Source organism: Carcharodon carcharias, chromosome 29 (genome assembly GCF_017639515.1).
Source record: "Carcharodon carcharias isolate sCarCar2 chromosome 29, sCarCar2.pri, whole genome shotgun sequence".
NCBI lineage: Eukaryota > Metazoa > Chordata > Chondrichthyes > Lamniformes > Lamnidae > Carcharodon > Carcharodon carcharias.
Genome location: NC_054495.1, coordinates 10,096,287 through 10,124,236, shown reverse-complemented (window position 1 = coordinate 10,124,236; position 27,950 = coordinate 10,096,287). Strand labels below are relative to the sequence as shown.

General features: G+C 49.7%; 1 protein-coding gene across 3 annotated transcripts; it reads left to right on the top strand.

The window, feature by feature from the left end:
• Window positions 1-371: 371 nt before the first annotated feature.
• Window positions 372-11,368, top strand: LOC121271083 (putative GPI-anchored protein pfl2). Of its 3 annotated transcripts, XM_041176820.1 has the most exons (6): window positions 372-530; window positions 1,523-1,633; window positions 2,046-2,183; window positions 3,873-4,016; window positions 6,617-6,760; window positions 8,643-11,368. In XM_041176820.1, exons 1-6 carry the CDS (start codon window positions 482-484, stop codon window positions 10,016-10,018), a joined length of 1,962 nt encoding a protein of 653 aa, XP_041032754.1. In that variant the 5' UTR covers window positions 372-481; the 3' UTR covers window positions 10,019-11,368. The 3 variants fall into 3 exon arrangements, with proteins under 3 accessions (XP_041032754.1, XP_041032756.1, XP_041032755.1); XM_041176822.1 differs by lacking the exon at window positions 6,617-6,760; XM_041176821.1 differs by lacking the exon at window positions 1,523-1,633 and having other exon boundaries at window positions 376-530.
• The last annotated feature ends 16,582 nt before the right edge of the window (window positions 11,369-27,950 follow it).

Genomic DNA, 27,950 nt, shown 5'->3' with positions numbered 1-27,950 from the left:
AATATTTACCCCGATCTGCCCCCATATCCTTTCACGGCCGAAACCCGTCTGCCTCTAACGGAAAACAATGCCGGACAACGTGTAGAGTGGAGCGGCGGATATTGGTTTTGCTGTTTTAATTTTCGTTATGTATTTGTTCCTTCCCCCTCCCCCCCCCCAACTTTTTTTGTTTTATTAACAATGATCACGTACACACATTTCTACAGGCTATCCTCACACCTTCAGAGTGTCACCGAAGGCCTTGAGGAATTTGAGTTTCTGTGAATCAAGGTATTCGCCTTCATGTGGAATGTCATAGGAATGTTCAGAGAGCTTTGAGCTGTACCTCAATTATATGAATCACGCGACATTCTTCCTATAAAATAAACACAGGAGTCACACTGGCAGTGCTGGCTGTCGGGCGGTTGCTTTGCAAAGTCCTGCTCCAGAAAGGCTTGCAGCTTGCTACAAGCGAAGTGCATCGAGGGAGAGACAAAGTAAAATGAGGCTGTTATTCGTCATTGCCATCATCTGCACTCGTCTTACTGCGGGTGAGAATATTCCCTTCTCAATTACTGATCGGGATGCCTGTGATACTGAGGCTGACTGACAGGACGAGAGCTGTTCTTAACGTTTATTCGGGTCTACCATTTGGGGTACATGGAGCCCGGAAGCGGCAAAAACCATCAGCTTCCATTTTCGGGATCAGTCTGGAAACTGGTTGGGCCTTTAACCGCCATACAGCAGTTTCCAGTCCAATATTCATTCCGGAAGCAACACGTAAAAATGACATTTCATCCCTTGGCCTAAGGGGAGAGAAAGGTTTGGTACAGAGCAAGTATTAGTGATGGGAGCAAGACAACCCGCCAGAATGATTTATCTTCTCGGTCAGCAACACTTCATAGCGTAGAAACAGGGAATTCGGCGGCACAGATCTGCGTTGGTTCTTGTTTTCTCCACAAATCACCGCACCCCCCCCCCCCCCCGGAAACTTACTTCATCTCAACTGAGGGGCAGCTAGAAGACTAGAAGAGGGAGAAAGGAATAGAAAGATGTGCCGAAAGGATGAACTGAAGATTTGTGTCCCAGACTGCTGAGGGAGGCAAGGGAGGAGATCGCAGGGGCTCTGACCCAAATTTTTAATTCCTCTCTGGCCACGGGGGAGGTGCCAGAGGACTGGAGAACAGCTAATGTGGTTCCGCTATTTAGGAAGGGTTGTAGGGATAAGCCAGGGAACTACAGGCCAGTGAGTCTCACGTCAGTGGCAGGGAAACAACTGGAGAAATTTCTGAAGGAGAGAATCTATCTCCACTTGGAGAGGCAAGGTTTGATCAGGGAGAGTCAGCGTGGCTTTGTCAGAGGGAGGTCATGCCTAACAACTTTGATTGAATTTTTTTTTTGAGGAGGTGACGTGGGTCTGTATTATGAAATCTCAGAACACTGCGATTGAAGCGACGGAAACCAGGGATTATACCAATCTCCTGAACGCCACAAATTGAAATTCTGAAAGTGACTGAAATTTCCCCACTCTTTCTTTTCACAGTGCGGTCTCTGGTCTGTGAAGCCTGTTCGGGAGCGATCTGCACACCACGAAATATATTGTGTGCAGTTTCGGTCACCAAATGCGGGATTATTTCGAGTACAACCATCTTCGGTAATGCTACTTTCCAGGGGGGAAAACAAAATCGGTGTTGAATGAAAATCGTCATCCTCAACAAAATTTCAACGATTCAAAACACACAGATTGAACAAATTGCCCTGCATCTCAGTCCCAAATGACCGGTCCTCTGTCCTGACAGTGTACCCCTATGTTCTAGATCCCCAACAGAGCAAGCCGTCCCTTACTGTTAACCCTGTCCAGCCCCTTCAGCATCTTGAATGGTTCGATGAGGTCACCCCTCGTTCTGTAAACTCCAGAGAAAGTTTAATTAGCTTCCCGTCAAAAGACAATTCTCTCATGTAGGGAATCTGGTGAGACTTTGTTGTACCGCCGTCAGGAAATGTATAGCCTCGTTTAAGCGTGCAGAGTACGCTGCAAGTTTCACTCAGTCCCTTTTCCTTTGCAGATGGAGTACGGAGAGACAGTATTAAGCAAGGATGTGTCATCAATCTGAATGGAACATCTTTTACCTCTGGGCGCTTTTTTGCCTCCAAGCAAAGCAAGTCCTGTGACTCTATCCCTTGTGATACTCAGACGACTGCAGGTAATTTTTTCAGTGCGTGATATTGTCAATGGGATGCAAGAGATTTATTTAATGCTTGGGTGCACCCTGAGAGTTTTAGATTCCGGTCTATAGATACCTAGGATAAGCAGTCGACTATTCGTGCGTAATTTTAAGATAGGTTATTGAGTTTATTAAGAAGCGACAGTTTAGATATGATAGATTGACTAATTAGATAGAGAAAAGGATATGACCAGCAAACAGTTGAGAGGAATTTACTGATCCTGCAGGAGAAGGGCACACCTGGCAGAGCGTGTTGATCTCAGTAGTTTGCAATAACAGCATTCTGCTCTCTAATCCAAGTGTTAGGAACCTTTCCCCTCGATCTTCCTCCTCCCTCACTGTTCCACCTTCCATCTGATGAAGGCACCTGGCCAACGAGCACTGCCGCCTTGCCAGCACCTGAGCAACCGACCACCAGCATGACCCCAATATTTATACCCTTTCCCTGAGGGCTGGTAACTTTACTTAGTGTCAATCACCTATCCAATTCTTCTGACCAATGGATACAGGAGAGATACTTAAAACGTCAAGGTGGTTGCCACCCCACTTGTGTACCACCCTGCTCCGGGTCAACCAGTTAGTTTACATCCTGCTGACGGTCATATCCCGGCCCTTTCTAAACACTTACATAGATAAAGGGGGTACACAAGACGCCATTCTATCAGCTTAGGAATGTCAACATGGCAGCCTGAACGAAGGCTGTTTAGAGGTCAAACTATTTAGAAATCCTCTTTCCAAAAAGAGAGAATCAAGGCTATTTAGCTAATCACACAAAACGCAGAAAATACCCGTTTACTTAAGGTCCCAATTTCTTACAACCCTCCCCTATCCACCCCACCCCCATGGTTTTCATCGCGACCTTTGTGACCTTCTTCTGTTGCAGCTTCAGCTGCCCGGATCTCTGAAGAGAATCCCACAAATGATCCTTTCCCTACCGCTCTTAACACCCAGAAACCTCTTCCTTTGATCAAACTTGCGGTCACCTGTCCGAATACCCAATTAAGTGATCCTGTGCCAATTTTACTTTGAGAAGCACGAATCACTCCCGTTGGGGGGGGGGGGGGGGGGGGGGGGAGGAGGGGAGGGGGCACTAGAACGTATTATGATGTTGATGGTGTTGGATCAATAAAAGCCATTGTTGTATTCTCATATCTATGTGTAAACATTGTTGTCAAAGTATCAATTCCAATTAATATCCAGCGATGCTGAAGTGGATTTACCAGCCTAAGGATATATAGTTCAATGCAATACCTTGCTCAACCGCCACGGTTTCCAATTGACACTTCAGGACATAGAGAGGGCACTTGGTCTCATTGTGAACCCTCATGCTTTCACACTTAGAAACATGCGTGGCAAGTTCATCCTTGCCATTTTGTGAGTGTTTTTTTCCCCCTCTCTCGGGTGTTTATGATTGAAGTTAATGAGTCGGCGCTAGTTTTACCCCACCTCCCCCTCCCCTCTACATTGCATCTGAGGACCATGAGTGTCCCATTCATCCCGACTGAAAACGAATTCCGGGTGGGGACTAACACCCAGGGGCCGATTTTTACTGTTCAAGAATAACTCAAGCCTGTTGCGTTGAACCGATATGTTTGTATCAAGCGGGTTCTGTTTAGCTTGATGAGACTGGTGCTCTCCAGTGGCCGTTATATTGTCCCTTCTTTTCAGATCCCGCCAATAGGACCGAGAATGGATTGAAATGTTTCGGGTGTTACAGGAGTAACTCCGCGGCCTGCACTGAAGTTCAGAAAAAGGTGAAATGTGTGGGCCAGGAGAATCGGTGCTTGACTGCATCAGGCAATAACTTGCTCAGTAAGTTCAACTTTACTCTTCCATTATCTGATACTGGATTTTCGAGTTGCTCAAAATTGAGGCCTCTCCTCCTTCTCCCATCACCCCCCCCCCCCACCCCCCCAACTACCCTCCGCCTATTTTTGGCGAAAAGATCAACATGGATCATGACATTGCTCTGTTTTAATCGGTTTTAACAGAGTTACCTTCCGGTGCAGAGATCCATAGGCTGTTGGACCCACTTACTTTTGCGGTGCCTGTGAGCTATTTAAGAGCTACTTAATTTGTCCCACTCACCTTCAGGTCTCCTGTGCTCTGCAAGTAGCCCCCCTCTTGCAGAGGCCGCTACCCCCGCATGGGCCCTGAATGTGGCCGTAGAAAACCGTGAGGTTGTTCTCCGGAGGCGCGTCTATTGTTCGAGAGGTTCATTCAGCGCCTCGACCGGTTTTAGGTTTTAAATTTAGCTTTTTAAACAGAAGTGCGGATGTATCAATTAGTTGGTTCTGTAATGCACATTGTATTTTGTTGCTTGTGCCGTTACTGTCTGCACCCCTTGCGCTGGCAACAGTTAAATCCTGGAATAGGCAGTATGGCCTCTCGAGCTCACTCCAAAATTCAATAAGATCATGGCTGATCTTAGATTTCAAATCTACTTTCCCGCTCGCCCCTCCCCCATATGCCCCCTGATAGACCAAAAATTGTCTCTCCCAGTCGTACCCGTACCCAACCACGGAGCATCCACAGCTCCCAGATGTGTGGAATTCCAAAGGTTTACCACCCTTTGGGTGGCGTAATTTCCCCTAATCTTTTACCCTAAGTGACCGTCCCCTTAACCTGAGACTGCGCTGCTTTGTTTTAGATTCCCCGACCAGTCTGTCACCTGCCATCACATAAATCCCCTTCCCATTGTCTTTTTGTTTGGGGTTCAATGAGATTGCTTCCCATTGTTCTAAACTCCAGAGAATATAAACCCAATTTACTGAACCTCTCACCATGAGACATCCCCGCCACCCCAGGGGCAAATTCAGTGAACCTTGGTTGTAGTGCCTCGAATGCAACAATACCCTTTCTTAAATATGGGGACCAAAACTGTACAGTGATCCAGATGTGGCCTCACCAAAAGCCTACACCAATGCAGCAAGACTTCTTTATTTGTGTACTTTAATACCCTTGCAATAAAGGGCAACATGCATTTGCTTTCCCACTGCTTGCTGGGCCTGCATGCTACTTTATGCAAGTCTCATATGAGCATACCCATGACTCCTTGAGGATCAACAGATACACCTTTCACACCTTTGAAATATTATTCTGCTTTCCTATTGTTGCGACCAATGTGAATAACTTCAGATATTCCCTACCTTATACTCCTTCTACCATCTTGTTGCCCATTCACTAAACCCCTCTATAGGGCGCTTAAGTGGAGGCTCCAAGTGCAGCAATCACCACTAGATGTGCAGGGGAAAAGAGGCAGTAAGCACACCGATAAGAGTTTGCTAAAAGGGGACCAGGAGACAGTTGCCACCGCTTTGAAGAGTGGTTCAAAAGAGCACCTGCGGGCAGCAACCAGCACCTGCAAGAGTTGGCGGAAAGAGGGCCTGGAGGCTGTGGCCACCACTGAGAATAGCTAGCCTTTCCAGTCCAGTCCGTGGCTCTAGAGCAGAGTGGCTATGTTGTGAGGGGAATCAAAGTGTGATTTCACAGGGAAACCCAAAAGTGATTAGCTGGTAAATATTTTGCCCACTTATCTCTAAAAGCCCTGTAACTTACAGGTGATTGTATCTAATTAGTTGCATTCAGGTTTACTAACAGTAGCATCTGATATTGGGAGTAGCAGTGTTTTTTTTTAAATTATACATTAATTAAGAATAAATTAACAAAGCTGGCAAAGCAGGTGATGTGTTGTGACTGCAGAATGTGGCTTTTACTGGACACTGGGGAGACCCAGGGCAAACACATCTCCAGCAAGTACCTGAGGCTTGAGGAGCTTTGGTTCAGTGTCATTGAGCTGGAGGCTGAGCTGCAGGTGTGGCAGTGAATTGGGGAGGGGGGAAAGTTAGCTGGAAACATTGCAACAGGAAGCAGCTACACCCCTAAGGATAGGGTCTTCTGCTTAGGTCCGCAGTCAGGGACGAGGGCGTGTGGCTGATTTTGAGGCAGTTGTGGTGAAGATAGACATCGAGGAAGCTTAGCAGCACATGGTGCTTGCAGCCTGTATGGATGAAAGTGTTGGGTGTTGTGTGGATGAGCAAAGCAGCCATGGCATGGCCGTTCAAGTGCGAGGAATTAATAAGAATGCAGTACTAGTTGCGGGCAGTGTAGGAACATAAGAAATAGGAGCAGGAGTAGGTCATTCACACCTCAAGCCTGCATCACCATCCATTGCTGACCTGGCGCCAGCTTTTCATCCCCTCTTTGGTGCCAGCTCCTTTTAGTCAATATTCATTTAACATGAATGGAAAACTATAAAGCTGGCCTCAGAAAATGTGTTCATGAAACCTTTGGATGGGCGTAAAAGTCAAACGAATTCATCCACGCCATTTAGTCTGTATCTGGATAATGAAATCATTTCTGACAAGCTTCAGTTATGTTGAAGGTAAACGACTTTCTTCTATTTACTGCAGATGGTGGCATGGCCCTTTTCACCAAAGCCTGTGTTACTGAGAATATCTGCACACAACCTGACAATTTGGCTGAATTTTTCATATCCCTGAAGATGCTCAGGTGCTGTGCTGGTGCTCTGTGCAATAGGGAAACAGACGGTGCAGGTAAGGGTGAGCCCATCGCAGTACCAGCGGGCTATTGCTAGGCCCTTTTTGTGTCCTGAGAAATCTCGGAGCAGGACATGCGCTTGAGCTGCTGAACTGCATTGCCAGTAAAATTGATGTTTGGTGTGCAGGTGGAAGGGTGCTGAGATTTCCTGACATTATCAGATGTTGAATCAATCAGTCTCCAGGGTGTCTGAAGAGCCGTAGATCGAGACAACAAATTCGGCCATTGTCCCTGCGTCAAATATTTAAGAGGGTGATTTACTAATTTAGGCCACCTCACTTTGCTGCCCTTTGCCCACAGCTGTTTAAAATTGACCCCTTCAAGGATTGAGCAATCCACTTTAAAATGTGACTCTTGAGGCTGCTTCTACTGCCCTTTTAACTCTGTGCCCAAGTCATAGCAGCTCACTGCACAAACAGTTCCACTCATCACTTCACCTCATTCTCCCATTATTCATGCTAAACATGTAGCCTTTGGGACACCGGTACTCCTGCTGTTTTCAAATGATGATAAAAATGGACGAAATAGGAACAGGAGCAAGCAATGCGGCTTGTGGAGTCTGCCCCCGAGACTTAACACAATCCCATCTCCACTGTCCTGTTCAATTCCATCCTAACGTCCTGCTCCCTGTATTCCATCCATTCCCGCCAGATGGGAAACAAAAACATGGCATGAATCACAGCCAATGAACATGCTCAACCAAGGAGCATTTATAACAGTCTGGAGTCGAGAATTGCCAAGGTTCACAGCTGGCAGTTCTCCTGACTCACTCATAAATGCTAGATTGGTCTCCCTGAGAAGCCGACCCACTGCTAAGACCTGCCCATCCCTCAGTGTCTACTCTGTAAAACATATTCAGAGTATGGCATGTTTCAAAGAGGTCACCTCCCATTTTCTTAAACCCCAAAAAGCCCGAGTGCTGAACTTTGATGGTGAAGGGAGTGACCAATCCTTTCCCAGTTTGGGACTTATTCGCCAAGTGGCACATGACAAATGCTTTAGCTCCCAATTCTGTAGCCCACTTCCAGTGCCCGTAAGCCTATCTTGATGCTCACATCAGCGTCAGTTAACTAAGAAACTAAATTAACGAATTGGCCAGCTGCAGAGAGCCTCAAGAGTAACAACGGACACCCCACCCTCCTCTCCAAGGATGCCCACTGTAATCGCCAAATTGATTCCTGCACTTAACGCAATCATTGCAGGAAACATTCCAGGGGTAGAGCTTCTTTTTTCCGTATGGCTGGATATAGAGCAATAATTTTACATCAAGGTGGTCAAGCCAGGATATTGCATCAGGAGGGGTAGTGTGTGCTGCTGAAATACCTTCTTCCTACTCCTGAGCTGAGCGTTGAGTCATTGTGTGCTCTGTGCTCAGTTCTGAGCGACCACAGGAGCGCACAAGAGAGATGTGAATTTTCCATTTGTGCATCAGGTAACCCAATCGGCCCCAGTTAGTGTGAATGTTACTTCTGGGGCGACATGAGAGACCAAAGTCTCCTGTAGCAGGTCTTCCACCGAGGTGTTGGCTGGTGACTCCCTGTCAGGGCCATTCATTTTTCCGAGCTGCCTCAGGATGCCAAGGCGTTTGGTTTCCTCGAGAAACAGAAAATGCTGGAAAAACTCAGCAGGTCTGACAGCATCTATGGAGAGAAAGGCAGAGTTAACGTTTCGAGTCCCTTTGACTCTCCTTCAGAGCTCTGAAGAACTCAAAATTTTAACTATGTTTTACCCTCCACAGATGCAGTTAGACCTGCTGAGTTTTTCCAGCAATTTATGTTTGTGCTTGAAAAACAAGCTTGTGCCTGGGGGATTGAAAATACATTCTTTACATATTGTTTCTCCTTTCTTTTCCCCCCTCTTCTGAATTTGTCCTTTAAGGTAGCAGCACAAGTACGATTGGCACTCCAACTGCGGCTGCAACTAGCACTCCGACTGCGGCTGCAACTAGCACTCCGACTGCGGCTGCAACCAGCACTCCGACTGCGGCTGCAACCAGCACTCCGACCGCGGCTGCAAGCAGCACTCCGACCGCGGCTGCAAGCAGCACTCCGACCGCGGCTGCAAGCAGCACTCCGACCGCGGCTGCAACCAGCACTCCGACCGCGGCTGCAACCAGCACTCCGACCGCGGCTGCAACCAGCACTCCGACCGCGGCTGCAACCAGCACTCCGACCGCGGCTGCAACCAGCACTCCGACCGCGGCTGCAACCAGCACTCCGACCGCGGCTGCAAGCAGCACTCCGACCGCGGCTGCAAGCAGCACTCCGACCGCGGCTGCAACCAGCACTCCGACCGCGGCTGCAAGCAGCACTCCGACCGCGGCTGCAAGCAGCACTCCGACCGCGGCTGCAACCAGCACTCCGACCGCGGCTGCAACCAGCACTCCGACCGCGGCTGCAACCAGCACTCCGACCGCGGCTGCAACCAGCACTCCGACCGCGGCTGCAACCAGCACTCCGACCGCGGCTGCAACCAGCACTCCGACCGCGGCTGCAACCAGCACTCCGACCGCGGCTGCAACCAGCACTCCGACCGCGGCTGCAACCAGCACTCCGACCGCGGCTGCAACCAGCACTCCGACCGCGGCTGCAAGCAGCACTCCGACCGCGGCTGCAACCAGCACTCCGACCGCGGCTGCAACCAGCACTCCGACCGCGGCTGCAACCAGCACTCCGACCGCGGCTGCAACCAGCACTCCGACCGCGGCTGCAAGCAGCACTCCGACCGCGGCTGCAACCAGCACTCCGACCGCGGCTGCAAGCAGCACTCCGACCGCGGCTGCAACCAGCACTCCGACCGCGGCTGCAAGCAGCACTCCGACCGCGGCTGCAAGCAGCACTCCGACCGCGGCTGCAACCAGCACTCCGACCGCGGCTGCAACCAGCACTCCGACCGCGGCTGCAACCAGCACTCCGACCGCGGCTGCAACCAGCACTCCGACCGCGGCTGCAACCAGCACTCCGACCGCGGCTGCAAGCAGCACTCCGACCGCGGCTGCAAGCAGCACTCCGACCGCGGCTGCAACCAGCACTCCGACCGCGGCTGCAACCAGCACTCCGACCGCGGCTGCAACCAGCACTCCGACCGCGGCTGCAACCAGCACTCCGACCGCGGCTGCAACCAGCACTCCGACCGCAGCTGCAAACAGCACATGGACGACAGCTAGGAACACCACATCAACTGCAGCCCCAAAGATCACATCAAAACCAGCTGCGCTCTGCTGTCTTATTTTTCTGATGGCACTCATGGTGTGAAGTGATGCTGGAGTTTGCTTTGCTTAGTTTGCCCAGTCATAGTGATACTCTGATTCATTCCGAATTATATTGCTTCGGAAAAGAAAAGGCATTAGTTGAGCTGCTGGTGTCTCGGATATGAACCCTGCCAAAGTCTCTCTGTTTATTCCCCTTCACCTGGCGCTGCTGCTACCCACCTCTCAAACTCACTTCACATGTGGAGAGAAACAGAAAGATCTCCCGAGCTTCGGTGCTGCAATTCACAAGAACACATGGTCACATTTAACATTGACTGGGACCAATGGGAACTCACCCCACACATTGTGAACAAGATGAGGGGTGGGGTGGGCAAATAGGAGAGATAAATGTTTTTTTTTTATCCAAATACAGAGGTTTCGAAGATTCTTTGGTTTGTCTTGTGATTGTTCACTGTAATTCATATTTCTCTTTCTATACTTCTTCCTCTGTTACTCTTTCTAAATCTCCACCTCGACATATATTGTCCTCTATATTTCCCCTCCTGCCAGCTTTCTACCTGTCCCTCTCTCTAAATCTCCAACACTCTCTGTCTCTCTCTCTCTACGTACCCCCTTTTTTGGACCTCTTTATATTTCTCAAACTCTCTATCTATTTTTGGACATCTCTATCTCTCTCTGTCTCTCTTTCTACATCTCAATTTATTGGTGTCTCTTTCAGTTCCCACATTTTCTGTTCTTTCTTCCTCAGCTCTCTCTGAATTTAATCGTCATTTCTCCCACTCTTTTTTTGTGCACTGCTTTGTTTTTTTTTGCTCCTCTTTATCTCTTTTGCTCCGTCTCTACCCTCCCACATGTTTTAAATTTGCCTGCCTCGCTAGTCTGCTCTTTCCCGATAGCCCTACCAGTGATTCATTGTTGAATATGTATCCAGCTATGTTTTGCACATCACGGTTGAACCTGCTTCCACCACGTCTTTGGCAATGCATTCCGAATCAGAACAACTCGCCAAATAATAATAATAACAATAAAATGCTACCAGTGTCTTCGGTTCTAATGGGAACAATGTTAAATCTCTGTCCTCTGGTTATTGGCCACTTCGCCGCTGGAGACAGTTTGTCCTCTTTATTCTTGCAAAAACAGTTAGGACTTGGGACACCGATTCCCGACCTTCCCTCCAGCTCTCAGGATAATAATGTCACCATTTTTATTCTCTCCATAGAACTGAAGTCGCTCACAATTAGTGCTATTCTGGTCAATGTGTTCCTTATCCCTTCTCGCTTGTTTTTGATAAGGCACGGTCATGGAATTGTGGCTTTATAACCTCTGCTGAATTAGTATTTAATGTTTTGGTGAACATCCTTTTTGATAATAAAATGTCCTTGCCTTGTGCTTCCATTTGATTTCTGTTGGTTCATTCCGACCCTTGGGGGATCCATACAAATCTCAATGCCTTATTGGTCAGTTGGAAGAACCACCTTTCCCAAGGACTGTCTCTCTTTGGAATGGTTTCCAAAACCATTCTTGCACCACATCAAACTGCCCATCCCATTCTCGCGGACATGCCGGAATCTCTCACTCATCCCCGATCTCCTTTACAAACACTGCCATTAATATTCTGACACAGCAAAGGTACAGAGGGGCTGAAGGGAGGTGAAATATATATTTCCTCCCGTTGCCATGTTTCTGGTTGTTAGAGGGAGAATCACAATCCCTGGAGACATCCACATGGGGTTGGGGGGCGGGGGGGTGGAGGTGGAGGGGAGGGGGGTGGGGGGAGGAGTTAAATCACTGACTCAGGGTCACTGACTGTGGGAAGCATCCTAACCCAGGCTTATCAATGACAGGGGGATGAACCGCAGCCCCTGGAGGTCATCACCCTAGGGCAGAATGACAATCCTAAAGGAACATGGATGGAAGAGGGAGAAATTGCAACCTTTGGAGATCTTTGACTGTGGAAGGAATCACAGGTCCCCGACGTGAACGACTGAGGGATGTAGTGTGGAGATCCGGGGGGTGGCCGGGGGGGCGAGGGGTGGGGGAGGTACGGGGAAGATGTTAAGGTGGAGTTGGAATGGGGAGGAGAGCTGGTATCAAAGACCCCAAATAAAACCAATTGAGGCCGGGGGGAGGGGTGGTGGAGAATCGCAATCCCTGGGGATCATAGAACAAAAGAAGGGTAATAATTGCCGGGGGACCTTCAACCCAGGGAGCAACAAGAAAACAAGCTGATTTTTTGTCTGACTTTCATGAATACAAAGCGGAAGCGGGCTGAATTTGGCAATGCGTCATGTATTGGGTTGTCTGTGCATGGTTGAGTGGAAGCATCTTTGTTACAGGCAGAGCTGCCTCACATGTGCGTCTCAGTGAGAGCTTTCAGGAGATGCCAATGCATTTGTGCATCATGCGGTAATAGCACTAACCTAATGGCTGCCTTATTCGGCCAGACTCTCATCCTCCTCTCAATTGCAGCAATCAGGGCGATTCTATTTCAATCCCCTCCCCCAAGCGTTTAAAATGGACTTAGGCATGCCTGCTCTTTCAGGGAGAGGCAAAAAGGGCAAAAGTCAAAGAGATTCTCGTTCCTGAAGCAGATTTCATGACCTCAGCAGGTCGAAGAGCACTTCACTGTAAAATGCAGCACAGGAACTGTAGCAGAAATGTAGCAGCCAGTTTGTGCACTGCCAGCAACCCCCCAAATAGATGTATGATAACAACTGGGGTGTCTCGTTTCAGTGATGTTAATTGAGAGGTACATATTCCATTCAGGACATCAGGGAGAGCTCCCCGCCTTGGTATGAAACAGTGTAGAGCTGGATCTGTTACTTGCGCCTGAGAGGGCAGATGGAGCATTGATTTGGAACTTTGTCCCAATAAATGGTACCTCTGACAGGGTGGCATTCGCTCAGTGTTGCCACTTTGACAGCCCAGCATTCCTTGTGTGCTAAGCTGCTGACATAGCAGCTCTCCCTCAGTAGTGCTGCTCCAACAAATAGCGCTCCCTCAGTAGCGACCCGCTGACAGTGTAGCATGCCCTTACTACTGGCCGACCCCCAGAAGGGCAGTAATCCAGTAGCACTGAACCTCTGGCAGTGCAGTCCTCCCTCACTACTGACCCTCTGATAGAGTGGTACCATCCCAGTACTGCCCAGCTCCAACTGTGCTGTCTTCCCTCAGAGCTGACCCCCTGACCATCGCAGTGCAGCCATGCCTCAGGACAGATTTGCAAGAATGGCAAATGTCAAGCGAACAACAATTCATATTTGTTGACAAATAATTTTGGAACTCTTCTGAAGGGCGCTATATAAATGCAAGCCCTTCTTCTTTCACCTGTCAGCTGAACTCAGTTAGAAGGGACAGCTGCGGCTGCCTGGCTACACAAGGCGCAAAAGCCTCTTCTAGGCTGCTAGGTTTGAAATTCACTGGGAAGGTGGGCAAAAGGCTCGCCCTGCTCACGTAGCATTGAAGTCGTGTCTCTTGAAAGTCTACAATTACCAGCCAACCCTAGCTCTGCCTGAAACCCCTCTGCCACAGTGGAAACAGACAGCCCGGGGATATGGGCGCATCTTCCTGGTGTCTCATCAGCTAATGGGATTGGGATCAGGGTTCTACTGTCACTACTCTGTGGGCGCTGGTGAGAAGTGACTGAAGCAGTCTGGGAGAAGTCGCTGCAGACACCGCGACTCAGGAGGGAATCGAGGAGAAGGATTCTTGCACTCAACAGGAGGAATTCAAGGGCGGCACCAGCATCGCTTCTCGGCCTTTTGGCTAAGAGCAAGTGTAGTCGTGAAGCGATGGCTATAACCAGTCAAGCCCCATAGTATGGGGTATATTACACCGTCCAGGTTACGATGTAGGACAGCGGAGGAGGAGCACCCATGGATCGAGCCTTCTTCATCAAGCAGATTCTGTTGAAGGCGTCTGGATTTGAAGCGGAGGAGATCTATTCCCTGCAAGATTTCCCCAGAGCTGGATACTTCAACGTGACTTTCAAGTGAGTGGCAGCCTGCGTCAAGTTCCTGAAGGTGTTCGAGGAGAAGAGAGGCCAGCCGGAGATGAAGATCCTGACAGTGGAGCCGCTCTTTGCTCTGCTGTTGCAATGGGACCATGTGGTAACTGTGCATCTCTACAACCCCTACGTCCCTGTCACTGATGTGTTCACCTTCCTCACCAGGAACATCGACAAAGTTGGGAGCTGCACCGAGGTTAGAGACGCCTTTGGGATTTGAACATGCAAACACCAGGTCAAGGTCAAGCTCAAGACCGACAGTAAGGGAGCCAACCTCCGCCCTCCTTCCAGCTTCGCTTTTGGGGGAAGCCATGGCTTCCTTGTCTACGCTGGGCGACCCAAGCTTTGTCATTCATGCGGCAAGTCTGGTCATGTGGCGGTCAACTGCAGTGCCTCCCTCTGCAAGAACTGCAAACAGGAAGGGCACCAGACGAAGGACTGCAAACAGACTAAGTGCGTCAACCTGTGTGGCGAGGCAGGCCACCTCTACAGGACCTGCCCCAAACACTGCCGCACAGGCAGCCAAAGCCAATGAGAGGGAAGCAAAAGAAATGCGTCATGTCACTACCAGCCAGGACACTTGCAACACTCCAACCACCATGGCCCCCAGTGAGAACAACGGGACAAAGGAAGACACAGAGAGAGATAAGTTGGAGGAAAAGATTGAGGCAGCAGACAGCCAATCAACAGCACTGCCCCTTGATCCTCCCACTCCTCAGGAGAGTGAATCAATGGAAGAGGAGGAGGAAGCAGCAGAAAATCAGCAAGAGGAGTGGCAGCTGGTAAAGAGAGCCAAAAGGAAGAAGGGGCTAAGAAGGGACCAAGCCACTTCCCAGACAAGTGGAAAGAGGCGTCTCCCATCCGACACGGATAACAAGGGCAGCTGCTCTCCAGACGAAGAAGTGCCAGGGCGGCACTTACAGAAGAAGCAGCAAAGATCTAGGGAGTTGGAGGACGAGACACCCGAGCTCCAGAACATTGGAGACAATGTGGAGACCAGCGAACCCCAACTTTGCCTACTACCCGAAGAGGCCAGTGTACCACAGCCCCAGGAATCTGGGAGCAGTGAGGTGCTCAGCGCACCCCAGCTCCGGGAAGCTGGGAGCAGCAACGACCCAGAGGGGGAGAGGATTGGAGAAGCTCCTCCAACAGAGGTCATTTCAAACCCCGCTCTCTGCACGGACCCCCAGATGCCACCCGAGCAGAACATCTCCAATGGGGAGGTTCAGGACGCTTTCCTCAGCCTATCCAAAGTGAGGCAATTTGTGAACACTAGGGGTTTGCAGGAGCAGACCAAAGGTCTGGGACTCTCAGAGACAACAGGTTTGGTAAGAGACTAAATGCTTTAAAATGGGTGTAAAGGTTGTATCCATAACTGTGCGTAGCATTAAATCTACTACGCGATGTGTTGCGACCTTGGACTACCTTGCCAAGGTCAAAGCTGACCTGTTGTTTCTGCAGGAGTGTGCAATACCGCACCTCAGCTCCTACAGGCAATGGTCACGATGGTGGTCCCATGGGCCATCGATCTGGTCAGGAGGAAACGACTCTCGTTCCTCCGGCCTGGGGATTCTGCTGCGGGGAGGCAGCTTCACCGTCTCCCAGGTTAAGGAGGTGGTGGGCAGGCGCCTCCTCGTAGCAGACGTAATGTATAAGAATGCTCCACTCTGGTTAATTAATGTCTACGCCCCGTCACAAGGGGCTGAGCGGCTGGAGGTTTTTCAGCAGCTCCCACTGCTGCTGGCAACCTCCAGGCCGGTCATTCTGGGCGGTGACTTCAACTGCATCATCGATGCAGCTGGACGATCCGGCAGGGCCGACAGCAGATTGGACGCTACATCCAGATCCCTGATGGAAACAGTAAAGGATGCCAAACTGCACGACGTCTTCAGCAACCCTGCAGACGGAGCACAGCGTAGATACACCTGGTCGCGGCCTGACGGGTCCGTCTGTTCCAGGATAGATTTCCTGTTTGTGTCCTGTGCATTCACAGTCAGATCCACCGATGTCAAGCTGGCGTTCTTCTCTGACCACTGCCTCCTACTGGCTGACTGTCACTTAGAGAAGGACCAGAGGGTGGGCAGGGGGGCATGCAAGCTAAACGTGCAACTGCTGAGCCCAGAGAACATTGAGGAGCTCAAGAGGGATTACAAAAGTTGGAGAACTGTGAAGCACCTCTTTGAGTCACTGACACACTGGTGGGAAGTGATCAAGGGAAACATGAAGAGGTTTTTCATCCTCAAAGGCACCCAGAAGCGAGAAAGGAACAGAGGGAAATGTCCCGACTCCAGAAAAACATGCAAAATCTGCTCCGGCTGCAGTTGATGGGGGTCGATGTCAAGGAGGAACTCCAAGAGGTGAAGAGCCAGCAAGCCTCGCTCTTTGCCTCAGAGAGAGCTCTGTGATCAGCAGCCTGAAGGAAGAAGACAGCTCAGTAAAGTCATCACAGTCCGACATTTTGGGGATCAGCAAATCCTTTTATGCTGGATTGTATGACGTGAAGCCCACAGACAGCACGGCCTCCCAGTCCTTCCTGTCCTCTATCACGGATGTCTTAGACGACAGTACGCAGGAGAGCCTGGACAAACCGGTAACTCCTGATGAACTGACTAAGGCCCTTGAGCCCTTCGAGAAGAGTAAAACTCCCAGAAGTGACGGCTTGCTGGTGGAGTTGTATTCGGCTCTGTGGGACTGGATCGGCCCAGACCTGCTAGGAGTGTACGAGAGTATGCTCCTGGCCGGCAGTATGTCAGAATCCATGAGGAAAGGCATTATCACCCTCATCTACAAGCACAAGGGGGAAAGGGAGGAAATTAGAAATTGGCGACCCATTTCACTGTTTAATGTGGACTATAAGATTCTGTCCGAGGTCATCGCCAATCGGGTCAAGTCCGCTCTGGAATTGGTGATTCACCCTGACCAGACCTGCACTGTGCTGGGCAGGAAGGTCTCTGACAACCTTGCGCTGCTCAGGGATTCGATTGCCTATGTACAGGACAGGGGTGTGGACACCTGCCTCATCAGCCTGGATCAGGAGAAGGCCTTTGACAGAATATCACACACCTATATGGTGGATGTGCTCTCCAAAATAGGGTTTGGGGAGGGAATTCGCATTTGGATCCAACTGCTCTACACTAACATCAGTAGTGCAGTCTCAATCAATGGGTGGGAATCAGATAGCTTTCCGATTAAATCTGGAGTCAGGCAGGGCTGCCCTCTCTCCCCTGTCCTGTTTGTGTGTTGCATAGAACCCTTTGCTGAGTCCATCAGGAAGGATCCGGGCAGAAGAGGAGTGACGATCCCAGGCAGTGGAGGCACTCAGGTCAAATTCTCCCTGTACATGGACAATGTCGCCTTCTTCTGCTCGGGTCCGCTGTCGGTGCGCAGACTGATCCACATCTGCAACCAGTTCAAACTGGCCTCGGGAGCCAAGGTAAATCGTGGGAAGAGCGAGGCTATGTTCTTTGGGAACTGGGCTGACCGATCCTTTGTCCCCTTCACTGTCAGGGCTGATGGCCTGAAGGTGCTGGGGATATGGTTCGGAGGGACCAGGGCATGCGTTAGAAACTGGAAGAAGCGAGTGTCTATGGTGAAAAGGAAACTGGGTATGTGGGAGCGACGCTCCCTCTCCATTGCGGGTAAGAACCTGGTCATCAGGTGTGAGGCACTCTCGCTGTTGCTGTACGTGGCACAGGTCTGGCCCATTCCACACTCCTGCGTGATGGAGATCACCCGAGCCATCTTCCGCTTTATCTGGAGGTCGAAAATGGATCATGTCCGCAGGGACACGATGTACAAGCCTCTAGATAAAGGGTGAGAAAAGCATGCCCAACATCGCCCTCATACTGATGACCACCTTTGTGTGAAGCTGCATCAAGCGGTGCGTAGACCCTCAGTATGCAAACACCAAGTGTCACTACGTGCTGAGGTTCTACCTGTCCCCGGTGTTGCGAAGGATGGGTCTGGCCACGCTGCCGCGGAATGCTCCAAGTAGTTGGACCGTGCCGTACCACCTGTCCCTCGTGGGAAAATTTATGCAGAGAAACACTTTTGACCACAAGTCCATCAGGCAGTGGTCGGCACGTAATGTCTTAAAGGCCCTGAGGGAAAAGGAGAGGGTGGTTCCTGTGGGATGGTTTCCCTGAGCAGATTGTCAAAGTCATTTGACAGAACGCCTCATCACCAGAACTTTCCAACAAACACCAAGATGTAGCTTGGCTGGTGGTGAGAAAGGCCCTCCCCATCAGATCCTTCCTACATGCCAGGAGTCTCACCCCCTCTGCACGTTGCCCTCGAGGTGGCTGTGGTGGGGAAGAGACCGTTGTTCATCTCCTTGTAGATTGTGCCTTTGCAAAGAAGGTCTGGAGAGAGATGCAGTGGTTTCTGTCGAGGTTCATCCTGAGCAGTTCTGTGACACAGGACTCTGTGCTTTATGGGCTGTTCCCAGGGACACACACCGAGACAAACATCAACTGCAACTGGAGGATCATCAACTCGGTGAAAGACGCTCTTTGGTCTGCCCGAAACCTGTTGGTTTTCCAGCGCAAAGAGTTGTCCCCGACCAAGTGTTGCAGACTGGCACATTCCAAAGTCCAGGACTACGTGCTGAGGGATGCACTAAAGCTTGGGGCAGCCACTGCAAAGGCCCAATGGGGAAGGGTCGCTGCCTAAGACCTTTCTGCCACAGTGCACCGAGGGGCTGGGAACTGTAAAGAGCCCCTCAGGCTGTACAGCTCAAAATGAATGTCTGCAATTGATTGTAATATTCATTGATTGTATTGATGCACCTCGTGATACATGTTGTAAAAGTAGAACCTGATTGTACTTTTGTGATGGTGATTTTGAAATGGATTGGAATGTTCTTGAAGCTATTTTATGAATAAAGTATATTTTTGTGAAAAACAGTGAGTGTGTGTGAGATTATGACAGTGTCCAACAGAGGGTAGATTGCTAAAGGTGTGTGTATGTGTGTGTGTGTGTGTGTGTGTGTGTGTGTGTGTGTGTGTGTGTGTGTGTGTGTGATTTTGTGTGTGTGTTTGTGTGTGTGTGTGTGCGTGATTATGACAGTGTTCAACAGTGGGGTAGATTGCTAAAGGTCTGTGTGTGTGTGCGTGTGTATGTGTGATTATGTGTGTGCGTTTGTGTGTGTGTGTGTGCGTGATTATGACAGTGTCCAACAGTGGGGTAGATTGCTAAAGGTCTGTGTGTGTGTGTGTGTATGTGTGATTATGTGTGTGCGTTTGTGTGTGTGTGTGTGCGTGATTATAACAGTGTCCAACAGTGGGGTAGATTGCTAAAGGTGTATGTGTGTGTGTGTGTGTGTGTGTGTGCATGTGTGTGTGTGTGATTATGACAGTGTCCAGCAGAGGGTAGATTGCTAAAGGTCTGTGTGTGTGTGTGTGTGTGTGTGTGTGTGTGTGTGTGTGTGTGTGTGATTATGACAGTGTACAGCAGAGGGTAGATTGCTAAAGGTGTGTATATGTGTGTGTGTGTGTGTGTGTGTGTTATGACAGCGTCCAGCAGAGGGTAGATTGCTAACGGTTTGTGTGTGTGTGTGTGTGTGTGTGTGTGTGTGTGTGATTATGACAGTGTCCAGCAGAGGGCAGATTGCTAAAAGTGTGTGTGTGTATGTGTCTTTGTGTGTGATTCCAGCAATCTACCCTCTGTTGGACATTGTCATAATCACACACACTCACACATACACACACACCTCAACAATCTACCCTCTGCCGGACAATGTGTATGTGTGTGTGATTATGACAGTGTCCGACGGAGGGTAGATTGGTAAAGGTGTGTGTATGTGTGTGTGTGTGTGTGTGTGTGTGTGTGTGTGATTATGACAGTGTCCAACAGAGGGTAGATTGCTGGAATCACACACACACACAACTTCAGCATTGTCCAGCAGAGGGTAGATTGCTGAAGGTGTGTGTGTGTGTGTGTGTGTGTGTGTGTGTGTGTGTGTGTGTGTGTGTGTGTGTGTGTGTGTGTGTGTGTGATTATGACAGTGTCCAGCAGAGGGTAGATTTCTAAAGATGTGTGTGTGTCTCTCCATCTCGCCCCATCTCTCTGTCACTCCTTTTCTGAAGCTGTCTGTCCCGTGGAATAGAATTTTACATTCCTTCTGTGCTTGATGTTGGAGTCAGCTTCATTTGGGGTGTGCAGTGTTTTGTAGACATTTTCATCCATAGTAAGGTAGTCAGAAAGTGTAAGATGTTGAGAGAGCACGAGATCGTGAGTTAGTGAGAGAAGGCTATACAGTGAGAAAGCATGAGAAGGGGGATCGTGAGAGAATGTGTGAGGGTGAGACAGTGAGAGAGCACAAGAGGGTGAATTAGTGAGCATGAGCGAGAGGGTCTGTTGGTGAGACAGTGTGAGAGGGTGAGATAGTGAGAGAGCACAAGAGGGTGAGGTAGTGAAAGAGAGTGAGAGGGTGCGTGAGGGCTAGATAATGAGGGTGAGTGAGATAGAGAGCACGATGAGCAAGATAGCGAAAGAGTACAAGAGGGTGAGATGGTGAGAGAACATGAGAGGGTGAAGTAGTAAGAAAGTGCAAGATAATGAGAGAGTGAATGAGGGTGAGATAGTGAGAGAGGGTGAGATAGTGAGAGAGGACAAGATAGTGAGGGAGGGCCGGATAGTGAGACAAGGTGAGATAGTGAGAGAGTGCATGAGGGTAAGAGAGTTAGAGAAGGCAGGATAGTGAGAGAGCACGAGTGGGTGAGATAGTGAGAGAGCAGGTGAGGGCTACATAGTGCGAGAACACAAGAGGGGGAGATAGTGAGTGAACACAAGAGGAGGAAATAGTGGGAGCATGCGAGAGGGTGGAATAGAGAAATAGTGTGAGAGGGTGAGAGACAGTGAGAGAGTGCAAGAGGGTGAGATAGTGAGTGTGAGCGAGAGGGTGAGATAGTGAGAGAGTGAGAGAGGGTGAGACAGTGACAGAGTGTGGGAGGGTGAGGTAGTGAGAGAGGCCTAGATAATGAGAGGGTGTGAGGAGGGGAGATAATGAGAGAATGGGAGAGGGTGAGATAGTGAGAGAGCTTGAGAAGAAAAGATGGTGAGAGGGCAAGATAGTGAGAGAGCGCCAGATAGTGAGGGAGGGTGAGATAGAAAGTGTGCTGAATGAGACAGTGAAAGAGCACAAGAGGGTGAGATGGTTTGAGAGCATGAGAGGCTGAGATAGTGAGAGAGCACAAGACGGTGAGCCAGTAAGAGTGGGGAGGATAGTGAGAGAGGGCGAGATTATGAGAGAGCAGGAGAGGTATAGATAGTGAGAGAGCACAAGAGGAGGAGATAATGAGAGCATGTGAGAGGGTGGAAAAGCGAAATATTGTGAGAGGGTAAGATAGTGAGTGTGAACGAATGGGTGAGATAGTGAGCGAGAGCAAGATAGTGAGAGAGGGCCAGATAGTGAGAGAGCATGAGAGGGTGAGATAGTGAGAGAGGATGAGAGGGCAAGATAGTGAGAGGATGCAAGAGGGCCAGTTAGTGAAGGAGGGTGAGAGAGAGTGCGCTGAGTGAGATAATGAAAGAGAACAAGAGTGTGAGATGGTGTGAGAGTATGAGAGCTTGAGCTAGTCAGAAGGTGCAAGATGGTGAGAGAGCATGAGAGGGTGGAATTGTGAGAGAGGGCGAGATAGTGGGAGAGCATGAGAGGTGAGATAGTGAAAGAGGCCTAGGTTGTGAGAGAGCATGTGAGGGTGAAATAGTGAGATAGTGAGAGAGTGCAAGACAGTAAGAAAGCATGAGTGGGTGAGAGAGAGAGAGGGGGCTAGATAATGATACAGGGCTAGATAGTGAGAGAGGGCAAGATAGTGAGAGAGGGTGAGATAGTGAGAGTGTGTCAAATGTTGAGAGTGGGCGAGATAGTGAGAGAGGCTGAGACAGTGAGAGAAGGCAGATAGTGAGAGAGTGCAAGAGGATAAGATACTGAGAGAGCATGAGAGAGTGCAAGAGGGTGAGGTAGTGAGAGAGCACCAATAATTGAGACAGTAAGAGAGGGCAGTATAGAGAGACCACTAGATGGTGAGATAGTGAGTGAGCAGGAGAGGGCGAGATAGTAAGAGAGTGCAAGGCAGTGAGAGAGCATGAGAGGGTGAGAGAGTGAGAGAGTGCTAGATAGTGAGAGAGTGATAGGAAGATATAATGGCAAAGTGAGTGGGTAAGATGGTGAGACAGCAGCATAATGAGAGGGCTAGATAGTGAACAGGCAAGAAGGTGAGATAGTGAGAAAGTGAAAGGGCAAGATAGTGAGGGCTAGCGGGTGAGATCACAAGAGAGAGTGAGAACGTGAAATGAGGGGTGAAATAGCGAGAGGGAAAGACAGTGAGACCGATAGGGCTGAGAGGGTGAGATAGTGAGCGAAAGAGAGAGGGTGAGATAGTGAGCGAGAGAGAGAGAGGGTGAGATAGTGAGTGAGAGAGAAAGAGAGGGTGAGATAGTGAGTGAGAGAGAGAGAGAGAGAGTGAGATAGTGAGAGAGAGAGGTTGAGGATATCAAGGGAGCAAGAGGGTGAGATCGCAAATGAGCGCGAGAGGGAGGAGTACTGAGAGTGAGCGAGAGCAAAATGGTAAGAACAAAAGATAGCGAGAGAGAAAGAGAGCATGAGAGGATGAGATAGCAAGAGAGGTGAGAGAGTGAGACACCATGAGATGATGAGTTAGCAAGAGGGTGAGAAATTGAGGTAATGAGAAGTTGGGAGAGAGAGATGGTGAAATAGCAAGAGATCAAGGAAGAGACAGGGTAAAATAATAGGGGTGAGATAGCAAGGGATCATGAGATAGCAAGAGGGCAAGAGAGGACGAGATAGCAGGATAATGACATAGCAAGGAGAGAACAAAAACAGAATTAACTGGAAACACTCAGCAGGTCTGGCAGCATCGGCGGAGAAAAAAAGAGTTGACATTTCGAGTCCTCATGACCCTTCAACAGAACTGAGTGAATCTAAGGAGAGGGGTGAAATATAAGCTGGTTTAAGGTGGGGGGGTTGGGTGGGGGAAGAGAAGTGGGGGGGGGGTGGTGTGGTTGTAGGGACAGGCAAACAGTGATGGGAGTAGATAATCAATAGATGTCACAGCCAAAAGAACACAGAGGCATTGAAGGTAGTGATATTATCTAAATAAATGTGCTAATTAAGAATGGATGGCAGGACACTCAAGGTACAGCTCTAGTGGGGGTGGGGTGGAAAGACTAGTAGGGCATAAAAGATTTAAAAATAATGGAAATAGGTGGGAAAAGAAAAATCTATATAAATTATTGGGAAAAAACAAAAGGAAGGGGGAAGAAACAGAAAGGGGGTGGGGATGGAGGAGGGAATTCAAGATCTAAAGTTGTTGAATTCAATATTTAGTCTGGAAGGCTGTAACGTGCCTAGTCGGAAGATGAGGTGTTGTTCCTCCAGTTTGCGTTGGGCTTCACTGGAACAATGCAGCAAGCCAAGGACAGACATGTGGGCAAGAGAGCAGGGTGGAATGTTAAAATGGCAAGCGACAGGGAGGTTTGGGTCATTCTTGCGGACAGACTGCAGGTGTTCTGCAAAGCGGTCGCCCAGTTTATGTTTGGTCTCTCCAATGTAGAGGAGACTGCATTGGGAGCAATGAATGCAGTAGACTAAGTTGGGGGAAATGCAAGTAAAATGCTGCTTTACTTGAAAGGAGTGTTTGTGCCCTTGGACGGTGAGGAGAGAAGAAGTGAAGGGGCAGGTGTTGCATCTTTTGCGTGGGCATGGGGTGGTGCCATAGGAGGGGGTTGAGGAGTAAGGGGTGATGGAGGAGTGGACCAGGGTGTCCCGGAGAGAACAATCCCTACGGAATGCCGACAGGGCGGGTGAAGGGAAGATGTGTTTGGTGGTGGCATCATGCTGGAGTTGGCGGAAATGGCGAAGGATGATCCTTTGAATGCGGAGGCTGGTGGGGTGATATGTGAGGACAAGGGGGACCCTATCATGTTTCTGGGAGGGAGGGGAAGGCGTGAGTGTTGTTGCGCGGGAGATGGGCCGGACACGGTTGAGGGCCCTGTCAACGACCGTGGGTGGAAAACCTCAGTTAAGGAAGAAGGAAGACATGTCAGAGGAACTGTTTTTGAATTTAGCATCATTGGAACAGATGCGACGGAGGCGAAGGAACTGAGAGAATGGGATGGAGTCCTTACAGGAAGCGGGGTGTGAGGAGCTGTAGTCGAGGTAGCTGTGGGAGTCGGTCGGCTTGTAATGGATATTGGTGATATCAAGATCACAGGAGGGCAAGATGGTGAGATAGTAACAGGGTATGATAGAGAGAGGGTGAGAGAGTGAGAGAGTGTGAGAGAGAGGGCAAGATAGCGAGATAGTGAGAGGGTGAGTTAGTGAGAAAGCGTGATAGCAAGAGGGCAAGATAGCAAGAGGGTGAGTTAGCGAGATAGTGAGAGGCCGACATCATGAGAGGGTGAAGTAGGGAGAGCCAAGATAAGGAGAGAGTGAGATAGGGAGGGGGTGAGGCAGTAAGGGGGCACAAGGCTGAGATAGAGAGAGGGCAAGGTGGTGAGATAATGAGATAATGAGAAGGCAAGAAGTAAGAGAGAGTGAGAGGGTGAGATAAGGAGGGGGCAAGATAGTGACAGGGTGAGATAGCAAGATGTTGAGACAGAGCCAGAGGATGGAGAGAGAGGGCGTGATAGCAAGAGGGCAAGTGTGTGAGAGAGAATGAGAGGGTGAGATACTGACATGGTGAGATAGCACGAGGGCACAAGAGGTGAGAGAGAGCAAGAGAGACCTAGAGGGTGAGGTAGCGAGATGGTGAGATAGTGGGAGGGTGAGATAGGGAGAGGGCAAGGCAGCAATGGGGCACAAGGGTGAGACAGTGAGATGGCGAGATAACGAGATAGTGAGAAGGTGAGAAGGTAAGAGAGAGTGAGAGAATGAGATAAGGAAAGAGCACGAGATGGCAAGATAGTGAGAGGGTGAGAGTGTGAGTTAGCAAGAGGGCAGAGAAAGAGAGAAGGCAAAAGACTGAAAGGGCATGATAGCAAGAGGGTGACGGTGTGTGAGAGGGCAAGATACTTACATGGCAATATAGCAAGAGGGAACAAGGAGGTGAGAGAGCTAGAGGCTGACATAGCGAGAGGGAGAGAGGATGGGATAGTGAGAGAGCCAGATAAGATAGTGAGAGGTGCGACAATGAAAGAGAGTGAGAGGGTGAGATAATGAGAAGCCAAGAGAGCAAGAGAGTGAGATTGTAAGAGGGAGAGAAGGTGGTGTAGTGAGAGAGCAAGATAATTAAAAAGCAAGAGGGTGTAAAAGTGAGAGAGTGTGAGTGGCCAAAATAGGAAGAGGCGGAGGGAGGGCATGATTGTGAGAAGGAGAGATAGCGAGCAGGTGAGATAGTGAGAGAGCAAGGTAACAAAATAGTGAGAGGACGTGACAGTGAGAGAAAGCTAGAAAGAGAAATATTGAGGTCAAGTGCGAGCGAGAGCGTGAATTGGTGAGAGGGCGAGATAGGTAGAGGGCGAGATTGTGCGATAGTGTGTTGGCCAGATAGTGAGAGAGAGTGACAATGGGAGAGGGCGGGAGAGCAAGAGATGGCAAGAGGGTGAGAAAGAAAAAGAGTGCAAGATAGTGAGAGGGTGAGATAGTGAGTTAACAAGATCATGAGAGGGTATGAGAGTGCGAGAGAGTGACAAAGTGAAATAGCGAGGGGCAAGAGAGAGCAAGAGGGCAAGACAGCAAGATGGAGGAAGGGCAAAATAGCGAGACAGTGAGATAGTGAGAGGATGACATTGTAGGAAAGTGAGATACCAAGAGGGCAAGATAGCGAATGGATATGAGAGCAAGAGTGATTGATAGCAAGAGAGAGGAAGATGGTGAGATAGTGAGAGGGTGAGATAGTGAGAGAGCAAGATTTAGAGAGATTGAGAGAGCAAAAGGCAGAGTGAGAGATAGCGAGAGGCCAAGGTGGCGAGACAGTGCGATAGCGAGAAGGTGAGATAACAAGAGGGCGAGATAGCGAGAAGGCATGAGAGGGTGAGAGAGAGTGAGAAGGCAAGATTGCAAGGGGGTGAGAGAGAGAGTGCAAAACAATGAGATTGCGAGAGGTTGAGATCGTGACAGGGAGAGATTGTGAGAAGTTGAGACAGAGGGAGCGAGAGGAGGGCAAGAGGGGGAGATAGTGAGAGGGTGAGACATAGAGAAAGGGTAGTAGGTGAGATAGTGAGAAGAAGAGATAGTGAGAGCACAAGAGAGACAGAGAGAGGGCGAGATTGTGAGTGGATGAGACAGTGAGAGCGAATGAGAGAGTCAGATAGCAGAGCATGAGGGCAACATAATGAGAGGGCGAGACAATGAAAGGGTGAAAAGGTGAGAGATGAGAGGGCAGGATAGTGAGAGGGCAGGATAGGAAGAGAGCAAGATAGCAAGTGGGTGAGATAGTGAGAGGGCAGGATAGTGAGGGGGCAGGATAGCGAGAGGGTGAGATAGTGAGAGGGCTGGATAGTGAGAGGGCAGGATAGCAAGAGGGCAGGATAGTGAGAGTGCAGGATAGCGAGAGGGCAGGATAGTGAGAGGGTAGGATAGTGAGAGGGCAGGATAGCGAGAGGGCAGGATAGTGAGAGGGTGAGTTAGCGAGTGGGCAAGATAGCATGAGATGGTGTGATAGTGAGAGTAAGATAGTGAGAGAGAACAAAAGGGTAAGGGCATGAGAGGGTGAGTTGGCAGGATGTCATGAGATAGTAAGAGGGTGACAGATTGCGAGAGGGTGAGATGGTGAGATAGCGGCATAGCAATTAGGGGAGACAGTGAGACAGCAAGATACCAAGATAGAGAGAGGGGAAGATAGTGAGATAGCAAGAGGGAAAGTTAGCAAGAGGATGGTGAGATAGTGAGAAAGCAAGATCATGAGAGGTTGAGAGACTGTGAGTGTGAGATAGCGGGAGACTGAGATAATGAGTGACAACAGTGCGGCGAAATAGCAAGAGCATGAGATGACAAGGGTGCGAAGGGGCAAAATAGTGAGAGATCACACATTAGCAACAGGGTGAGATAGTGAGAGTGAGATACCAAGATAGCAAGAGGGGAAGATAGCGAGAGGTTGAGATAGCATGAGGGCAAAATAGCAAGAGGGTAATATGGCGAATGCACAAAATAGTGAGAAGGAAAGTAAGCAACTGGGCAAGACAGTAAGAGGGTGAGATCATGAGGGAATGCGAGGGGGAGATAGCAAATTGGTGTGATAGCGAGATGATGAGATAGTAAGTGAGAGAGCGAGACAGCAAGAGGGTAAGATGGCAAGAGGGTGAGATGGCGAGAGGGTGAGAGGGTGAGATAGTGAGAGGGTGAGATGGTGAGAGGGTGAGATGGTGAGATAGTGATAGGGTGAGATGGCGAGAGGGTGAGATGGTGAGAGAATGAAAGGGTGAGATGGTGAGATAGTGATAGGGTGAGATGGTGAGAGGGTGAGATGGTGAGATAGTGAGAGGGTGAGATGGCGAGAGGGTAAGAGGGTGAGATACTGAGAGAGTGAGATGGTGAGAGGGTGAGGTGGTGAGATAGTGAGAGGGTGAGATGGTGAGATAGTGAGAGGGTGATTTGGCGAGATAGTGAGAGGGTGACAGGGCGAGAGGGTGAGATGGTGAGAGGGCGAGAGGGTGAAAGGGTGAGATGGCAAGAGGGTGAGATGGTTAGGTAGTGAGAGGGTGAGAGGGTGAGATTGCAAGAGGGTGAGAGGGTGAGATGGCGAGAGGGTGAGATGGTGAGAAGTTGAGATGGTGAGATAGTGAGGGTGAGATAGTGAGAAGTTGAGATGGTGAGATAGTGAGGGTTAGATGGTGAGATGGCAAGAGGGTGAGATGGTGAGATGGCGAGACAGTGAGATGGTGAGAGGGTGAGATTGCAAGAGGGCAAGAGGGTGAGATGGCGAGAGGGTGAGATGGTGAGAAGTTGAGATGGTGAGATAGTGAGGGTGAGATGGTGAGAGGGTTAGATGGTGAGATGGCGAGAGGG

Excerpts from the sequence above, each read along its gene's own strand:
- LOC121271083 (XM_041176820.1), top strand. The coding sequence starts at position 482 with ATGAGGCTGTTATTCGTCATTGCCATCATCTGCACTCGTCTTACTGCG. Across the intron at positions 4,017-6,616 it reads ATCAGGCAATAACTTGCTCA|ATGGTGGCATGGCCCTTTTC; the intron begins GTAAGTTCAACT and ends TATTTACTGCAG. Across the intron at positions 6,761-8,642 it reads TAGGGAAACAGACGGTGCAG|GTAGCAGCACAAGTACGATT; the intron begins GTAAGGGTGAGC and ends TTGTCCTTTAAG.